Here is an 18,152-nt window from a genome sequence, read left to right as displayed (position 1 = left end):
CGGCAAAACTGAAAAGTCCCTGGGTCAGAGGATGGGGTCCTTTGAGGGACGCTTGCAGCCTTCACTAAGAATTTGCTTATATTCATCAGGGAGGATGCCATCGCTCCTGGGATTTCTGAGCAAACTTCTCTGAGGGCCGACTCTAGCAGTGGCCTCCCAGAGAGAACCCCCTCTGCCAGCACTGTGACGACCACCAAGTCTAAGCTCCCTATGCTTGTCTGACATCTCTCTCGATCCCTGAGGAGGAATATCAAGAATTAAAGACTTTGGGTACCATATTGACTCCCTCTTCTTTCTGCCGGCACAGCAAATTCTCCTACACGGCCCAGGCCCAGAGTATTACCAATAAGGGAAGGAATGACCTGGAAGTCCGAGAGCTGATGCGGTAGGCGGGAAGTTTGCTTGGCTCCAAGGAGTAGGTCTTAACGTAGGTCCCTCTCTTATTTTCCCCCTCCCCACCTCCACTTTTTGGTTTGGTCAAATGAGACTTGTTCAAGATTCAAGCAGTGGCCTTGTGCACCCAAACTCCCTCCCCTCTGGCACCCTCTGAACACTTGGACATTCCTCTTTATTGTTCACATTCCAACCCAGCACGGTCACATGCACACACACAGATAAAAAACCTTCCGGCCACAACCCCAGGAGCCCAGCGGGGGCGGGGCCAGCAGGGGTAGGGGCGGGGCCGCGGCAGACCCCTCCTACCGAGCCTCCCAGGCGCTCGGCGTTTGCGCAAACAGGAGAGCTGGAGAGGCGGCTCTCAGGATGCGCTGGGAAGAGGGGAGGGCAGAGTACAGGCAGGCGTAGGGTTGGGGTGCGAAATAGGGCCTTCCCTTCCGTCACAGCAAGGGGTATCCGACACCATAAAAACCCTCCGCCCCTCTTTCCTGGCCCCAAATCCAAAGTTCTGGGGCTAGGCAGGGGCGGGTACAGCACAGAGACGCAGGGCGCCCCTATTGGCTGCACACAGAACGAAAGGACTTTTTTTCTTTTCTTTTTTTTTTTAAGGTTAGTGTACTTGGACGACTCTTAGGGCGCCCTCCGCATTGCGCACAGGGAGGCTGCGGAGGCAGAGCTGCATGCTGGGTGCGGGGAGAGGTGGGCGAGAAGCTAAAGGAAGATTTGGGAGCGCGGAGTTTGGGGACAGGGTGGGGAGGGAGCGCAAATGGGGACCATGTTAGACTGAAGAACTAAGTAAAAGGGCACGGACTTAGCGACTCCTCGACGGAGCCTGCCTGGGAGAGGGAGTCTCTGGGGACGCAGGGAGGGCTCCTGAAGCTGGCAGGTTGGTAGGAAGGAAGGGATCACAAACACGGCAGGGAAGTCTCGTCACTGCGAAGGGGACGCGGCATCCATCTCTCCTCGGGAACTGAGGAGAGAGAAAATCTGAGCACCTGCCTCTCCCGGTACTTCCTCTCCTCCTCCCTTCTCCCTTCCTGAACCAGAACAGTAGGGCGGGGAGGACCGGGGGACCCAGTCACCTAGAACCCACCCCCACCCCGAGTCACTGAGCTGAAATGAGCCTGCGGCCGGTACGTGTGTGCGCTGCAGTGTGTTTATAGCCCCCGGCCGGGCTTGTGCAGCCACACGGAGGTGACAGCGTATCTGTATTGGTCCAGGTGTGTCCCCATCGCAGCCTCAGGCATCTCGATGTATCAGAAAACCTGCAGGCGCAGGGTGCATTTTTCTCGGCTGGGAGTGAGTGAGGGCGGGCAAAAGGGAAGGGTTGGGGAGTTGGTCCTTTTCTCCCACTCAGGGCTTCCACCCTGCTTGGGAGTCGTATTCATTACCTTCGAAAATGCTCAGTTCTTCGGTCCAGGGCGGGGCAGAAGGGAAGGCGGAGAGAGAGAGAGAGACAGGTGAGCTCTCGGAACCCGCAGCACACTCAGCCTGCTCCCACCACTCACCTCACGTCTCCGGTTTCTAGTCCCCCACCCTTTGCTCCCTCCACACCCCTCTCCACCCCCGACCCCAGCCCGCTGTTTGTCTTCCTCGGTCCTCGGAGGAGGAGCGGGGGCGCTCTCAGCGGTCCCGAGTCAGGGAAAGGAGCGCCTGCGGCCCGTCGCGCCCCGCCCGCCTCACCTGGCCTAGTCTCCGCTGGGGCCTCCGCCCGCGCCTCCCCGGGCGCCCCCTGCGCCGCCCGGCCCCCCGGGGCCCGGGCCCTTCCGGCCGCGCTCTCCGCTCTTTATCTTCTTCCGCGCCATGTGGCCCCGGAAACTCGCCTGGATTTTGGCAGCGGCCGCGTTGGCACCAGGATCGTCCAGTGGGATGTCTAGAATGTCGTCGTCCGGCTTGGAGCAGGCGCTCTCCTGGGGACGGACAGGGGGTACTTTTAGGGTAACTGGACCGAGACACGGCGGGGATGGGGTTGGAGGAGAGCCGTGGGGGATTGAGACGAGGGCGACGCGAGAGTGGGAAGTGCAGAGAAGGGAGCCTCCGGCGTGGAGAAGGGCTAAGGCAAGGGGCCGGGCGCTGGAGGTGGGTGTGAGGGGTGGGGGGTGTCTCCCTCGTGGGCAGCGGCAGGGAAAAAGGAGGGTTCAGGGTCAAGTGGATACAACTCAGGAAAGAGAAATGCACGGTCAGATAGGCTACAAGACAGCTAGATAGCCCTGAACCAGCGAAGGGCCCATCACTGTCAGCCGAGATAGGGGAGCTGCAGAGCTGGCTGGAGGATGGGATTGGAGGAGCAAAGTAAACAGCAGCAGGGACTCCTGGAGAGGCTGCTCCTCCCCTTGTCCTCAGAGGGGCCTCAACCTCTGAAGGGCCCCTTTTGAGTCCCAGCATTCCCTGGGAAAGGGTGTAGAAGAATCAGCAGGAAAAGTCCCTTCCCTGAGTAAAATCACACCAGAGCTCAAAGCTGGAATTAGGGTGAGGACGGGGCTACCCTTCAGGGAGTCAGCCTCCCTCCACCTAGGAATAGAGGCCCAGAGACTGCTTTACCGCTGACTCTCCATTTTCCACTGCTCCCCAGGATGTAGAGAGGAGCTGATCTGGAAGATGCTACGGAGAAAAGGCTTCACTCCAAAAAAGGACAAAGAAAAGATAAGCAGGCACGAGAAGCTCTTTCCATGATGTGCACATGAGGAAGAAAGGAATTAGGACAATAGCTACCATTTAAGCACTTCCCTTGTTCCCAGCACAGTAACACAGTGTTTTACAGACGTTATTTTATTTAGTCCTGGCAACAAAGCTATGACGTACTTTTTATTGTTATTCTAGTTTACCTCTAATAAAGCTGATGATTAGAGTGCTTATAAACCTACCTGAGGTCATAGAGATAGTTATCAATGGCCCTAAGAGTCAAACTCTTATATATCAGAGTCTAGAGTCTATTTTTAACCCCTACTCTGTAGGATAAGTAAAGGTGGTCAAGAAAATGAACCAAGCTCTACCACTTCTAACTGCATGGTCTCTGGCAAGTTATCTAATCTTTTCCTATCTCAGCTGCTTCATCTGAAATCAGGATAATAACATCTATCTCTATGGGTTGTGGCTAAGAGTCAACAACATGATATATGCCTAAAGTTTCTGGCACAATCTAGTTGCTCAATAAACAGTAGCTATTATTATGGTTCTTTTAAATAATAATACATTAATGTGAAACAGTTGTTTGTGTAGGCCAAAGGTGGTCATATAAAAATAATTTCACTAATAATAATCAGACCCACCCCATGCCCCAGGTGTATGTTTCTCCCACCGCCTGCCCTAGCTGAGAGGAGAAAGGGTTAGGACACTGATGGTATGGATTGCAGAGGCAAGGTTCTGGAATGGAGAGGGCCTCAGCCCCGAGTCCCTTTATTGCTTAATATTACAGCGTTAATGTGGGCGGGGATGTGGATGGGCATTTCTCCTGTCCTCTGACTCTCTGGCTTCTAGCAATTTGCCTGCATTTTTTTTTTTTTTTCTTGCCTGAAGACTTCCACTGCTTTCACTGTGTTTTGCTTTTCCCGCATGAGATGATCGAGGTCTCTAGTAATAGTAATTCAGTTCTATTCCTTTCCCCTCCCCGCCATCACCCATCCAGTTCCAGAAGTGGGATGGCTATGAGTGGGGCTTCGGTGATCGTTACCCCACCAGGTTCTGCCCCAGGAGCACAGGTTGAAGTCCCAGATACCTAAACCCAGGCTTGCAAATGGCTTCCCTCACCGTGCTTCCCAAGGGCTTCATTCCCTGGGCTTCACAGTAATTCAGTTTGTGCTCAAGATGCCCACAATTGATTTAAATGCAGTTAAAAGGAGGCCAGTGTGATTGTGGAGGGGCCCGCCACACTCCTTTTGTCTTTCCCAGGCTTCGTGCTCTCTCCTTGACATTTTATTCCCCACCTGTAATCAGAAATAACTCTTTTGGGTTCCTTGATTCTCAGAACTCAAGCGTTTCTTGGGACAGTCTCAGGGAACAGTGAATCTTCTCCTCAAAAGAGGACAACTATCAAAAACATTCCGGACCCACCTCTCCGGATGCAGCTGTGGAGGCTGAGCGCAGGAAGGGACGTCTTCCCTCAACCATGCTAAGACCGACCTGCTGTCACCACCCACCCCAGCTGGATCCAGAATGGAAACCTGGAACCAGAGGGGATGACACCCCCAACACGCTGTCCCCCCCTCCAGAATCAGCTCCCTCTCCCTCCAGCTGAATTCTTAGGGAAGAGCTGCTTGGTGGCCTGTTCACAGGCAGAACTGAAGGGAGAGTAAAAGGAATCGGGACGGGTCATGGTGCCTGGGCTGGTGCCTCCAAAGCCCAGATCTGATGGCGTGTGCCTGGGAGCTCTGTATGAACTGGGGGGCCTTGGAGCGGGGGGCGGGGGAAGTGCACTGGTGGGCAGAATAAGAGCCATGGTTTCTGGTTCCAAATGGGCACATCACTTCACTTCTGAGCATCTCAACTTCTACAGCAACAACTAGAACTTGGCCTAGGTGAATAGTCATCTTCAGCTCTCAACTCCTAATAGCTTTAGGAATTATCCCTGCCTACTGCTTGTTATGTGCCAGGCCCTGTGCCAAGCACTTTGCACACATTACCTTATTTAATCCCCATCTTAGAGGTCAAGAAATAGCCTCAGAGACATTTTCTAACTTCCCCAGAATCACACGGCTGACAAATGGTGATGGAATTCAGAAGCCTGTGCTGTTAACCACTGCCTCAGGGCAGGTAATTATTTTATGAATTCAGCTGGACCAAGTCAACTAGACCAAGCAAAAGTAAGGAGTAGGATCCAAAAGAAAAAAATGTTTCTTTGCCTTTTCATATTAAGTGAATGCAGAAAATTCATATATATGTGGCTATGTAAATTAGCAACTGGTAATTTGAATAAGAGCTCTGACTCTTAAAATAAGCAAATCTATTTTCTTCTTCTCATTTCTGTTTGAGCCTCCTTACCAACGAGAAAGAAGGAAATACAGCAGGACTAGGTGTTTCCCAAATACCCAGTCAGACAGTCAGCAAGGAGAGCCGCAGAATGAAAGATGAAGAGGGACCTGCCACTAGTCCACCAGATGCACTCTGTTCTCTCTACATGTCCGGCTCCCTTCCAGCACCGAGCCCAGCCCTCCATGGAATCGGGATGCCCAAACCCAGCCCTGCCCTAACCATCTGCCCGTCACCCCTTGTCCTTCTTCTTGTCCGTGTCCGCATCCCCCTCCCTCCCACAGCCTGGCAATGGTGCTGTCTTTTGCTCACCCTTTAGCCCTGCAGACCCAGGGCAGGGCCTGAAAGCCAAAGGCTCCTGTGTACAGAATGCCTGGAGGAGGTGCCCCAGGGCCATGGGCCACTGGGGAAATTGTGTATTTGTCTCCTCTGTACTGTTTGGGTGGTAGCTTCTCCTTTTTTTTAGGGACACTCATTCCAACCATGCCTACCAATCCCTCAGTACGGCTTCCTGGGCACTCAAGAGCATGGTCCAGGGCAGACCAGGGCCTACAGGCAGTGGCCCAACATCCTACTCTAATAGCTCCTGTAGGCACCTGCGGAGACAAGTTACATTCCTTCCCCAACTTCTTGGATCCTTTGCTCTCTCATCTCTTTCCACTGACCATGGGTCTTGCCTTCCATTCCCCATCATTCTTACCATCTCAGCAATATTCCCTTCCCTGCCCCCCTCAACCGATTCATATCCAGAACCCACCACCCATGTATTTTCTCTACTTCATAAAACACTGCTGGAGGTGAAGCGCTCTTCCTCAGTGGAGCCCAGGAACCTCCATTAAGAGCCCATTCCTCCGTTCACAACTAAAAATTGATTCCTAGAGAATAACAGATGGAGAAAATACTGGCAGCAGATATGTTATCAGGCCTTTCTCCAGGGCTGGGATTGTAGATGACTGACGCTTCTTTTTTATACTTTAGTTTTTACATTTTCTATTATGACCATATTACCTTTTTAATGAGAAAAAAATCATAATTATTTAGAGCAGAAGACGAAGTACAGCTATTTGAGTCACACAGGGCTATGTTCAAACTCTGCCTCCACACTTAGAAGCTACGTTGCCTTGGGCAAATTATTTAATCTTTCTAAACCTCAGTTTGCACGTCTGTAAAATGGGGAAAATAATATCTACCTCACAGAGTTGTGATGGCTAAATATAAAGTGCTGGGTACATGGTAAGCATTCACAAATTGACAACCGTTATTGATATTAATAACAGATAAAATCATAATAACAACTACAACGACTTTCTCCTAAATTTTTTCTGCCTCTTGGTACCCAGATATAGGGGAAGTCTCAGCTCTTATAAACTGGGGCCTCCTTCCCTTCCAAGCCTCCAACTTTTTTTTTCTTTTGTAAGCCATGGGGTGGAGGGTGGCGGAGCAGATAAAGTCGTAACCTCTTGTGTCATTAGCTGGGGTGACGGAATGAGAATACAAGGATTTTGGAGTAGTCTTTCTCCATGTGTAGGGGCAATAAATAAACAAATAAATTTTATATATGTTTGATCACTCTACTCCTCTAGTGAGCCAGGAGCCAGGTCCTGTGTCAGGCGCTTTCATACAGAGTCTCTTAACAGCAACCTACTTTGGCATTAGGCAGTTGCCAGCATCCAGGTCTCCGTGTGGGCGCTGGCAAAATGCAGACACTTCCTTCCCTCACCAGCAGGGTTCTCTCGCGGTCACTTCACCCAGCCCCCTCCAAGGCGAGAAGGCGTTGGCGGGCCAACCCCTCCCTAGAACCACATTGACTAGGCTCTTTGCTACCCATCATCACTACTAGGCTAACCAATATGAAGCGACTATCTCACCCTTCGCTGTACAGGGCACGACGATCAAGAGAATCATCCTGTCCGCCCACCGACGGCGGCAGCAGAGATATGGCGAATTAGTGGGGGCCAAAAGCCAGGGGAAAGGAGTCGCCGCAGCTTTGCTAGGCAACGGTTTCTGGCGTCTCTCTGGGGGAAGTTCCTCATCTCGTCTAACCTGCAGCTTCCCTGCTGCAGAGCCCTAGCCGAGCTCCCAGTCCAACCTAGACTGCCTGGTGGATGGGCGCCCAGACGCCCCCGTCAGTCAGGGAGCATTTTTCCAAGGGCTTGCAAGTCAGACGGGCGCCTTCCATCACTCACCACCCACGTCTCAGCAGGCAGCCTTATCGCTCCTAGCTCTTCTGCACCCACTTTCATCCCTCACTCGCCCTCCAGGGGGTTCTCAGGAGCCCCTTACCCCAGACCAAGCTGAGCGCCGGTCCCCCAGTCCCTCTAACTTACGGTGCAGCAGTCCATGCTGGTGTTGGAGGTCCTTGGCTGGGGCGGAGGCTGGTGCAGGGCGGGGGTGGGGTCTGTGTCGTGCTGGGTGGGGACTCTCGGGCCGTGGGGCGCCCGCCGACCCGCGCCGAACCAGCAGCTCTGCTCTCAGGTCCTCTCTCCCGCGCTCCGCTCTGCTCGCGAATGTAACCTGAGCCCTGCGGTTGCGAAGCCAATCAGGAGAAGGCTTCAGCAGGGTGGGCGGGGAGATTGGAGGGAGGACCACTCCCCCTCTCGGCTCCCTCCGCCTCGCTCCCGCTCCTGCCCCAACCCCTCTGCCCACACACTTCCATCCATTCCTCCTACACAACCCATCCTCCTAAACTCAATCCCCTTGCTTTCTGAGGCGGCAGACTGCCAGGCAGATATATGTCGGCGCAGGCAGAAGGAGGCCCCCGATATGCTGGGCACAAATACACTCACATCTGGGTACAGCACCCCTCCCACCCGTATAAATAAAACCACACACCCCTCACCCACTCCTCACACTTCCCCAACGTAGCTAGAGTCCCAAATATGGCTCCCTCTAACTTCCCTCCCCCTCAGTCCTCAAAGAAAAGCCCCCTAAGACGTGCAGTAAACAAGTCCCATCATCGCTCTGCCGTAGAACGGAGAAAGCTGTCGGCGCACAGCCCGATGGTGGGCACACGTCAACGCAAAAGCTCACCAGCCCCACATATCCATATATGATACTCCCCAGGCTCACTAAAACGTGCCTTTCTTCAACTTGCACACACTACAGACACAACCTGCAAAAATAACTGCACAGACCTTGTGCACACACACTGTGCAGATAAAAACAGATACCCTAAGTGCCCGCGTGCGCGGGCGCGTGTAATCACCCTACCCGAGAGGCCTGCATTACACATCACCAATCCATCCATCCATCATCTGTCTGTCCATCTAGCTAGCTAGCTATCCATCCGTCCATCTATCTGTATGCCCTGCACCAAACAATCATAGATGCACAACACCCATTTTGTATGTATTTGTGTATGGATACTGACTTGGGAGAAACCCCCTTCCCTCCCTCTCACCATATCAGACTCTCCCTTGCCTCTTGATACACTGCTTCAGAATAAGACAAAAACTGGCCACCCCCACCCTTGTCCCTGGGAAGAAGGAAAATACCCTAAACCCCAGTGTAGGGAACTATCAGAAGTGGTGGGCTCTTTGGGTCCATGGTGGAGGAAGGATGTGGGCTTTGTGAGAGGCTGGGAAGGGGAGATATGGAAGGAGCATATTGGAGGGGCAGCCTGCCACTTTTGTGGTCACCAGCCTGTCAGGGTACTAGGGCTGGCACAGTGGCATGTTATGTGGATAGGGTGGCCATCTCTGAGAAAACTAAAAAATCTTTCTCAGCTAAGGTCCCAGAGAGGGGAAGGGAGAAAGGATGGCTGCTGCTCAGGCTTGTTCACTGAAGCAGAACACAAAGGGGAAACTGCCCTGACTCTGGATGGGACAGGGGATCCTGAAATAGCACTGCAGTGAGTCCACAGTCACTGGCCAGTCATAGCATGGCTGTTACATGCTTTCTTCCTACCTGACTGTTTGGGTCACCGGCTTTGCTTGCCAAAGGGAAAATGAGTGGGAAGGAAATTCTGGTGGCCATTCATGATGTGAGGACAGGGTTAGCCAGCTTGGGCCCTCAAGTTGAGCTGGATGCTGGCTGGGATTCCAGGGCTTGGGGTGTAGGGGTGTCTCAGCCTGTTTAGGACCCACCCACCCTTGTAACTGAAAATCTGTTCCCCAATCTGTCTCTGGCACATCCTCCATCCCCCCACCTCCACCAAATGGCAGGATGTCCTGGGAACTCAGGCCCTTCCCTAAATGATGGGCACATCTGGGGCCCTAGGTTGTGCCAGTTCCCATTGGACTTCAACTCCAGAATCCAGAGGAGAGAGGGAAGGAGGACATTGGGGGAAGAGTGGATTTCAGGCCTGGACTCTGAGCTTTTCTTTTCCCAAATTAGAGCTGAGGAATTCGAGATTTAGTGAGTTTGCAGTAAAGTCTCCCAAGTTGCTAGGCAACATCCTTCTGCAGGCTGCGCTGCCTCTGGGCCCTTCTTCCTGCTGGTCAGAGCTGAAGGAGGGGTATCTTTACAATGCCCCTCCCCCCCAAACTCCCACACCGGCAGCACAGCCCTTCCCTCTTCCTAAAAGACACCTTCATGTAGGGTGAGGGCATCTCTGAACACTCACTGGCCCATGGGCGACCAGGTATGGCAACTGTCAGTTCCATCCACAAAACAACCATTTCAGCAAGAGCCCACTTGAGGTACCTACGTAGAACTAGCCACAGTGCTTGCCCTGGGGGATGGGCAGACTCCAAGTGAGGAAAAGACAGAGAAGAAGGCAGAGGCCAGAATGAGAAGATAGACACACACACTCAAATATCCAGAGGCAGGAGCCTCATTTAAATGACACATCCATGTAGACCCAGAGGCACAGACACACACTGTCCACACATCCACAAAGACACATGCTCTGGGCACTTTGCCATACACTGATGCCCAAAAACATGCACAGAAGTGGACCCCTTCACCGCCGTCTATCCCGGGCACGTACATCCCCTGGTAAGGGAGTCTTCTTCTGGATTAGGTGACCAGGGTTTGTCAGCAAGACGGGCTGGGTGGAACTCTAAACTTCTGATTCTTGAATAGATGAGTTAGAAAAAGGGACAGGTGCAGTGTGGAATGCCTGGGTCTGGGCTGCTTTGAGGAGCAGGCTGCCTCCCTCTGTGAGACTCTGGACCCTGGCAGAGCAGTGCCAGATGACACTCCCCACGGAAGACTGCCTGGCCTAGGTCTGGGTGCTAGTGTCGGCTTTTGGAGTATTACCTACTAGCCAGCTGGGCTTGGCCCCTGTAGTTGTTTTCCTTGACTCTGAATTTCATATCTCTCCTCCGTCTTTGCTGGTCCCAATAGCTATTGAAGGAGAAGAGCTGCAGGCCTGGAAAGGAGATGAGCTGTGGAGGGGCTGGGTTAGAGAGGGAGCCGGGGCATGTGGGTGCAGTGGGCTGGATCCAGCAGGGAGCATGGGGGTGGAGGGGCACAGAATAGAAGCCAAGGCGGGCAGAGGAGGAGATGGTTAGACAAAAGAGAGGTTAAAATATGGAGTGGTGGAAGCTTCCAGGGTCTAATACAGACACTTCTTGGGACAGATGGAGGGGGATTTGGAGAGAGTTGGTCCTCATAAGCAGGGAGAAAAGCCAAGCACGTGACAAGCTGTTTGTTAGTACTTGTGGCTTCCCCTCCTTGCAGTGGGCACTTTCTGAACATAACATCCCAGCTCAAGCCCACTGAGGGACTCCATGATAAGGCGGGGGTGGAAAGTAGGAGGCCTGTGCCGCTGGTGGAGCTCATCTGAGGGCTTCTTAGGTCAGGATTTTACCCATTTGAGTGGAGGGAGTGGGGGTAGCAGGAAATTCAGTTTTCTCTGCAAATATTTCAGCTTTTGCTGTAGTAGTATTTTTAGCAACTTGGTTGTCAGAGGAGGAGCATGGGTACATTTTTAAAGGGGCCTCTGCGAGACTGGAGGCCTCCTCCCACCCTCACCCCACATGTCATAAAGGAGACGGGGAGAAAGCGCATGCCTCAAAGAGTGCATTCAAATTGAAAAATCGGGTTTGCTGGGCATTAGGCAACCATTAAGTCATCTTCACCAATAGGCGTTATCCATCAGCTGCATCATCATTATCATTAGCAGCATTATCAAGAACAGTAAATATTTCTTGAACTCCTGCTGTGTGCAGGGGGCTGCTAGGGACGCAATCTAGAAGGCTTAACATAATATACTCGGTAGGACGGGGGAGGAACTAGCACTTCTGAGTGAGTACTAGGTGCCGTGTGTTGTGCTAACCATGTTATATATGTGATTTCTTTTAATTCTTACAACAATCCGGTGAGTTAGGCACTATGTTACCTATTTTACAGACGAGGAAGCAAAGGCTTCTAGGGGCTGAAGAACTTACCCAAGGTTGCATCGTCATTAGACGGAAGAGTTCAGATTAAAACTCAGAGCAGAGTACTGACATTACCCTAAATCTGCATAGCGCTTTATAAAGTGTTTCCACAGCCATGATTTAATATGGCGCCCTTGAGAACTGAGTGAGGAGTCATTAGTATTTTTAACCCCTTTTTTCCTGAGGGGGAAATGAGGCCTAGAAAAGTTAAATGACTTGTGACTTGTCTGGTATTAGACCTCTAGTGAACTGCAGAACTAAGGCTGAAGCGCAGGAGTTCTAACTTTGAATTCAATGTATTTTCACCTCTTAACTGCTCTGTACAACTCCCAGCACTTGCACTGAATTAGATAGAGTGAGTTACAGTGAGTGGTTAACAAATCAGACATAGTCTCTTCTCTCTTGGATCTTCTAGTCTGGTAATAAAAGTGCATGTGTGTGTGTGCAAGTACGTACATATATATAGCTATGTATACATATGTATGTATAGATATAGATGTATATATATGCCTATATATATGTATGAGATGTATTTATATCTCCTAAAGTAATAAATGATAGATGCCACATGAATAATGCAGAAAGTAAGTGTTATAGGAGTTGAGATGTGAGAGAAAAGATTGAGATTTTGGATGATCAAGGAAGGCTTCCCGGATGAGGATGGGTTGGAGGAAGAATGGGATTCAGAAGAGTAAAGGGAGCTGGGAATGGGCAGAAGGACATTTCAGGCAGGAGCAAATGTGAGCCATGCACTGCATTTGGTGTCACTGTTAGCTCATGCTACCCTGGTCCAGAAAGGCCCTGAGGACAGCACTCTCAACCTCCTTCCCCTCACACAGGGTTTCATGTCTAAAGCTCAGCACCCTGACTTCATCTGCGGTGACATATTGGAGCCGGCCAGGACCTCTGGATGCACACCAAATGCGTGATCCCGCCTGCTCTGCAGCCCTGCTGTTCTTGGAGCTCTAACACACACCTACCCCTTGTTCCTACTGATGTGCCAGGTGTCTGCTTCCTCCACCTCCACCCCCTTTTTTCTGTGGGTCTCAGCATAGTTCACAGTCCTGGATGTGGTTTGCTCCATGTTCCTATATTGCTCCAAACATCTTGTTTTCGGTGACTCCACTTCCCTTTCCTCAATTTGCTTCTCTACCTTTCCTTATGAATAAAAGCTAGTGATGGCTAAGCAATGTGTGTACCTACTGGGCCTACACATCCCACCTATAAACGTTGGACCAACGCAATCATTTTTATGACAAGGTAACAACCATTTTGATAATATTTTAACAACAAACTTTAGCACAAACCTAATAACCACCTCCATTTTGGTCCAGACAAATGTCTGTTTTAAATGGTTTTTATAAAAAGACTTACATGAGGTATAATTCTTGCCTTATTCCTTAGTCCATTTAAAGACTCTTTCTCCTTTTGTGGTTCAACTTGACAGTCAGATAAAAGAAATTCCTGGCTCTACCAGTAATGTGTGTTCAGTGAGGTTCAGGCCATTCTCCATGTCATCGTCTACCTTAGGGCAGAAAGGGGAAACTCTTATCCAGGAGATAGAGACCCTCTTAAAATTATCCAGAATGAGTGTCTCTGGAGTGTGTGTGTGGTTAATATGCCAGCCTCACACTTCTCCACGCCGACACTCTCTAATCTGAGAGCGTGGACTCGTGGTTTTGATCTTGATCCACTGGCTGTGGCTGCCATTCATTTGACATCTACCAGTTATTGCCTTATATTAATACTTTTTTTACTTTTTGTTTTATTTTAGAAAAATTTAAACACATGCAAAAGTAAATAAAGTAGTATATAATGAACTCCACTGTACCCCTCACCCACATTCAATGATTCTCAGCTCATCCCCAAAGTTATTTGAACTATATTCCTTACGATTCCCCCATTATCATTTCATTCACAAATATTTAAGTATGTGTCCCTGAAATATAAGGGCTCTTTAATATTTATTTTTAAAGCATATGTTCATTAGACTGGAAGCACCATAAGGAAAGAGATTTGGGCTGTTTTCTTCAGCATTGCAACCTTAGCACAATGTCGGGACGTGGTGGATACTCAGTAAATATATTTTGAATGATTGAATGAATAAGGGGGTGAATGAATAATATTGTCAAGAAGAAGCAAGGGGTAAAGAAAAGTGCATATTTCTGTGGTCAGGCATGATCTCATTTGCAGTGGGCCATGATTCTGTTAGAGGCCCAGGTATGTCTTCAGTAAGAAGTTAGTAGCTGGGCCTTAAACAGGGGGGCAGTGCATCATCTATCTGAGATTCAGGTTTCCATTCTGAGGGACTGAGGCCTATAGACACGGGTTCCTCAGAAGTCCATACTGAAGCGGCACATTCATGGGAGCGGCACAGGAGATAGGACATGACGGGGCCTGAGAGCCTGGGGAGGAGCCAGGCCTGTAAACCAGTTTATCTAGTTTAATGGTTCTGTCTATTTCTGTTTTATTATTTTCTTCCTTTAGCTTGGTTAAGCATTTCAGCTGTGTCTTAGCTATGCAAGGGAGCATTTATGGAAGAGTTATATACTCAGTCTTAGACCAGAGAGCCCAAGATGGAACAGCAACTTGGTGGCAGCAGCCCTTAGTGAGGTATCTTAAGAGGAAGCTGGCTTTCAGGGCATCAGGGTTGGGCTTCGTGGTCTTGCTGCCATGTTCCATTTGGAGATTTTCTTTCCACTGATAACCTTGGAGGTTTTTATTTTTATTTTAAAAAGTGGGAAGTTTCTTTCATTGGGTGGTCTGACATGGTTGATCCCGATTCCTTTAAATAAGTTTATATGTTAATGCCTTTTGCCTACCTGGCCAACCCTATGGTCTGTTAGGTGGATGAAGACCAACCTGCCACTGCCATCTATAAGGAATTAAGGGCCTACCAACTATCACTTTCTTTAAGCCAATACAAATCAACCATCTGAGTGGAGACGGTGTTACCAACAGTCACCTTCTACTGAATTTTCATATGAGTTTCTGTGACGACAGTAACTGTTGGTACGGAAATGTCTCTTACCCTTAGACTTCAAAAGGAAGGAGACATTGAGAGAATTATCCTAGCGGGTTGTCATCCAATATGACCAACATATAGTTGAAGAGATATTAGAACTCAGCCATTGTAAGGGCCTAGGTGGCAGGCCATCTGCAAGAGAAAGCTTGCTTAAGGGTACCACTCAACATGAAAGACGTCACACACCCCTGAAACTGGATCATGATGCAGGAATTTGGGCATTTGGTCAGATGTCTTTCCTTATGTGAAAATGAGAGCAGTTCTGTCCAGATTAACCCTGGTGCTAACGTTGGGAAGTGGTCTTGTTCTGACTTTTTTTGTCTTTTTGGTCAGCCTGAAGCACTGGAAAGGAAAGGATTATTAAATACAAGCTTTTGTTATTCTGCACTTTGGGTGGAACGTTTTAAGTTGAATGAAGTAAGTACTGATAGTTATTCGGGTTGATGTACTTCTGTTATTTTTGCCTTGCCTGCTGTGGAATTACACGTTGGAGTGGGGTGAGAGTGGGGAGTTCTGGAACATGAGATGTTTTTGGATTGGGTTGTTGGTGGAAACGTTCCTGCTGCTTGGAGGGAAGGCATGCTAGGTAAAATTGCTCTGTCCTTTTGACCCTGAAGCCTCAAAGTATTTAAATAGTCTTTTTACAGGTGTTTAATATTCTCATATACCTAGGAGACAGAGCCAAAGACCCGCAGTAGACACAATCCTATGTAGTAGATGTTTCTCAGAAGTGGAAGAGTATAAAGTTTGGTCCTTAAAGAAGAGAAAATGTTTCCTGTTCTGGTAATGGTGGAGCTATGCTACGTTATGATTTGCTAAAGATATGTCAGATCATAACAACAGGAAAGTTCCACATTTGGGATACTGTGTGAGGACGTGTTAGTAAAACTAGCACAGCAGCCATTATTGGTCACCCAGCCAATATCCATGCATTTCGTCTTCTTGCTTGCTAACAGAACTGCAATTTTGTTGGGACGGTCATGGGTCTGGACCTGAGAATGTGTCATAGCTGGTCTAAGCCTGTTTCCACTTTCCCAGCTTTTATGACAGCTAGGGCTGCTCACAAGACCCAGATGTGGCCAATAAGATACAAGCAAATTTCTGCTGAGAAATCTTCTGGGAAAGTTTTTGTTTTCCAGATAGGAGGAGGAAGATGTGGTTGGCACCACCTGTCCCCCTTCTTTCTGCCTTGAATACAGACCTGAAAGCTAGAGCTGCATCAGCTGTCTTTTGACCATGAAGCAACAAGTCAAATACCAAAATCATGAGGAAAAAACCTCCTATGTATTTAAGCTATTATCATTCAGGCTTTCTATAAGACTTACACGAATGAATCCCTAAGATGCCATAAAGTACAAGAGATGTTCAAGTGCATCAAATTAACGTACGTATCATTTTGACAAGATGGTGAATGCGTGTGCAAGTTATTTCCAGGGATTCTCTGATGACAGACCCTGAAAATTCTAAGTTGGAATAGCTGGTAATTCAGACATGAGTTTGTGTGATCTTGTGCAGCTTGACTCCCTAATTGGTTGTCCTAGATTGGCTCTGCTTAATTGAGGGAACCATTGTAGGATTCTAAATGACCATTTATAGTTCCTGTAGTCACGCTCAAAGCCTTTGTCCCCTAGTCTCTCTCAGCATTTCTATCACATCAACCTCTCCCAGTTGTCCCATGTCTGGTGTGTGGGCTTGCTATAATTAGAATTACTGGAGATTAAGGAACATTCCTTTAAGGCAGAGACAAGACCCTAGGGATAGTTGAGGACTGAATGGGTTTGGGCATTTTATTTCTAGCCAGATGGCTGATCTATATTGATTTTAAAAAAGCAGTAGGTGTTAGACTCTCAATTCCTTATAAATGGCAATGGCAGGCTGGACTTTATCCACCCAACAGGCCACTGGGTTGGCCAGGTAGACAGAAGGCATTAACATATAAACTCATTCAAGGGAATTAGGATCAACCGTATCAGACCACCCAATTAAGAAACTTCTCACCTCTTTTAATAAAAATAAAACCCTCCCAGGTTAGGACTGGAAGGAAACAGATTCAAGGCAGTGCAGCTGCTCACTCAGAACTTCTTGTTGTGGAGGCTTTAGAGTTCTTGCAGGGCATGGCTCCCCTCCCTCACCATTCCTGCAGACGGTATGTGTGGTCCTCACGCAGCTGCCAGTCCAGTTGTGCTGATAGTCTGAAGGGTTAATTAGGCATCCTTAGGACAAAGATTCTCTACCAGTTCTTTGGCTAAAGTAGGCTTGTCTCCTTTAAAATGGCCATTACTTTTAACCACTACATGGGAATGCCTTGTATCTACAAGCAGAAACCTCTGGGACACTGGAGGGCACTGATTATTATACGTTATTATTATTGTAAACCAGTACATATATACAAGGACTTCTGAATTAACCTCAAATTAAAGTAAAGATTTCCTAAGTCTTGAAGATCTCCAACCATTTTCCTGGGAGCACTTTCTGTGCCAAATATTTATTACGGACATTTGCTGTGTGCCATCTGCTTTATACCAAGGGCATCGCATGCTTGTTGATCAAGATTCTCCTAGTTGTGAGGGATAGAAACCCAACTTACAGTAGCAGAAACATCAATTCACTGCAGGGGCAGAGGTGGAGCTTCAGAAACAGCCAGATCCAGGAATACAAAATCATATCAAGACTCTCTTCTTCCCTTTTTGTCTCTTGTCTCTGCTTCTATTTGCATAATGCTGCCATCTCCATAATACTGGAACTATGGCAGCAGACAGCTCTGAACTTAAACCATTATAGCCTTGGGACCAAAGAGGAAATATCATTCTTCAATCCCAACTCCAATAACAATAATTGAAAAATTCTCAGGACAGGTCTCTGATAAACCAGACTCAGGCCACAGGCCCCTCTCTGCACCAATCCCTGTGGCTAGGAGAATGAAGGATTATGATTGACCCAGCTTGTGGCACAACCATGTGACCAGCTGGATTATATGATTGGCAGTGCCCTCCAGAGCCATTTGGTTAGAGTGGGGGAAGAACAGTTCCACCAAAGAAAGGGTTGTTACAGACCAGGCTAACTGAGTGATGTGTGTCCATCTCAGTACGTTATGTCATGTAATGCTCACAACAGTCCAGTGAAGCAAATACTATTATCCATGTTTTACAGGCAAGGAACATGTGAGAAAACAGAGATCTTAAGTAACTTGAACAAGGTGACACAGCTGGTAGGCAGCAGAGCTGGGATTCTACTCAAATCTGTTTAACTTCAAAGCTACTCCATTATCTGGCCACCTCTCCTACTTAGATGAATTTCTTCTCAATCTGTGTATCTTAGAGGCATGAAGCCATTAAGACAAATTACTCTATGTTTGCACATTAGGCAACACCTTCTACCCTCTGCTCCCTTCCAGGAAAGGCCATCTTGGCGTTTAGGTTCTTTTCATGCTTCTGCTTCCT

General features: G+C 48.8%; 2 protein-coding genes and 1 long non-coding RNA gene across 3 annotated transcripts in view; 2 read left to right on the top strand and 1 right to left on the bottom strand.

Annotated features, from left to right (window-relative positions):
- The window catches only part of VSIG2 (V-set and immunoglobulin domain containing 2), a 6,113-nt gene extending 5,837 nt beyond the window's left edge, over positions 1 to 276 (top strand). Inside the window, exon 7 of the mRNA XM_023645059.2 lies at positions 90 to 276. Coding sequence (XP_023500827.1) covers positions 90 to 222 — 133 coding nt within the window. The 3' untranslated portion in view covers positions 223 to 276. The remainder of the gene's footprint in view (positions 1 to 89) is intronic.
- Positions 277 to 547: 271 nt separating this feature from the next.
- Positions 548 to 7,884, bottom strand: NRGN (neurogranin). The gene is made up of 4 exons (XM_001502149.6): positions 7,689 to 7,884; positions 2,080 to 2,306; positions 1,788 to 1,805; positions 548 to 1,366 (listed from the first exon to the last, which is right to left on the bottom strand). Exons 1-2 carry the CDS (start codon positions 7,701 to 7,703, stop codon positions 2,085 to 2,087), a joined length of 237 nt encoding a protein of 78 aa, XP_001502199.4. The 5' UTR covers positions 7,704 to 7,884; the 3' UTR covers positions 548 to 1,366; positions 1,788 to 1,805; positions 2,080 to 2,084.
- On the top strand, positions 2,199 to 3,255 carry LOC138924986 (uncharacterized). Its single transcript, XR_011440534.1, has 2 exons — positions 2,199 to 2,334; positions 2,969 to 3,255. It is a non-coding gene; the product is annotated as an uncharacterized lncRNA (long non-coding RNA).
- Positions 7,885 to 18,152: the final 10,268 nt, after the last annotated feature.

This window comes from Equus caballus, chromosome 7, assembly GCF_041296265.1.
Source record: "Equus caballus isolate H_3958 breed thoroughbred chromosome 7, TB-T2T, whole genome shotgun sequence".
NCBI lineage: Eukaryota > Metazoa > Chordata > Mammalia > Perissodactyla > Equidae > Equus > Equus caballus.
The sequence above is the reverse complement of the archived record's forward strand: the minus strand, read 5'-3'. Positions and strand labels throughout refer to the sequence as shown.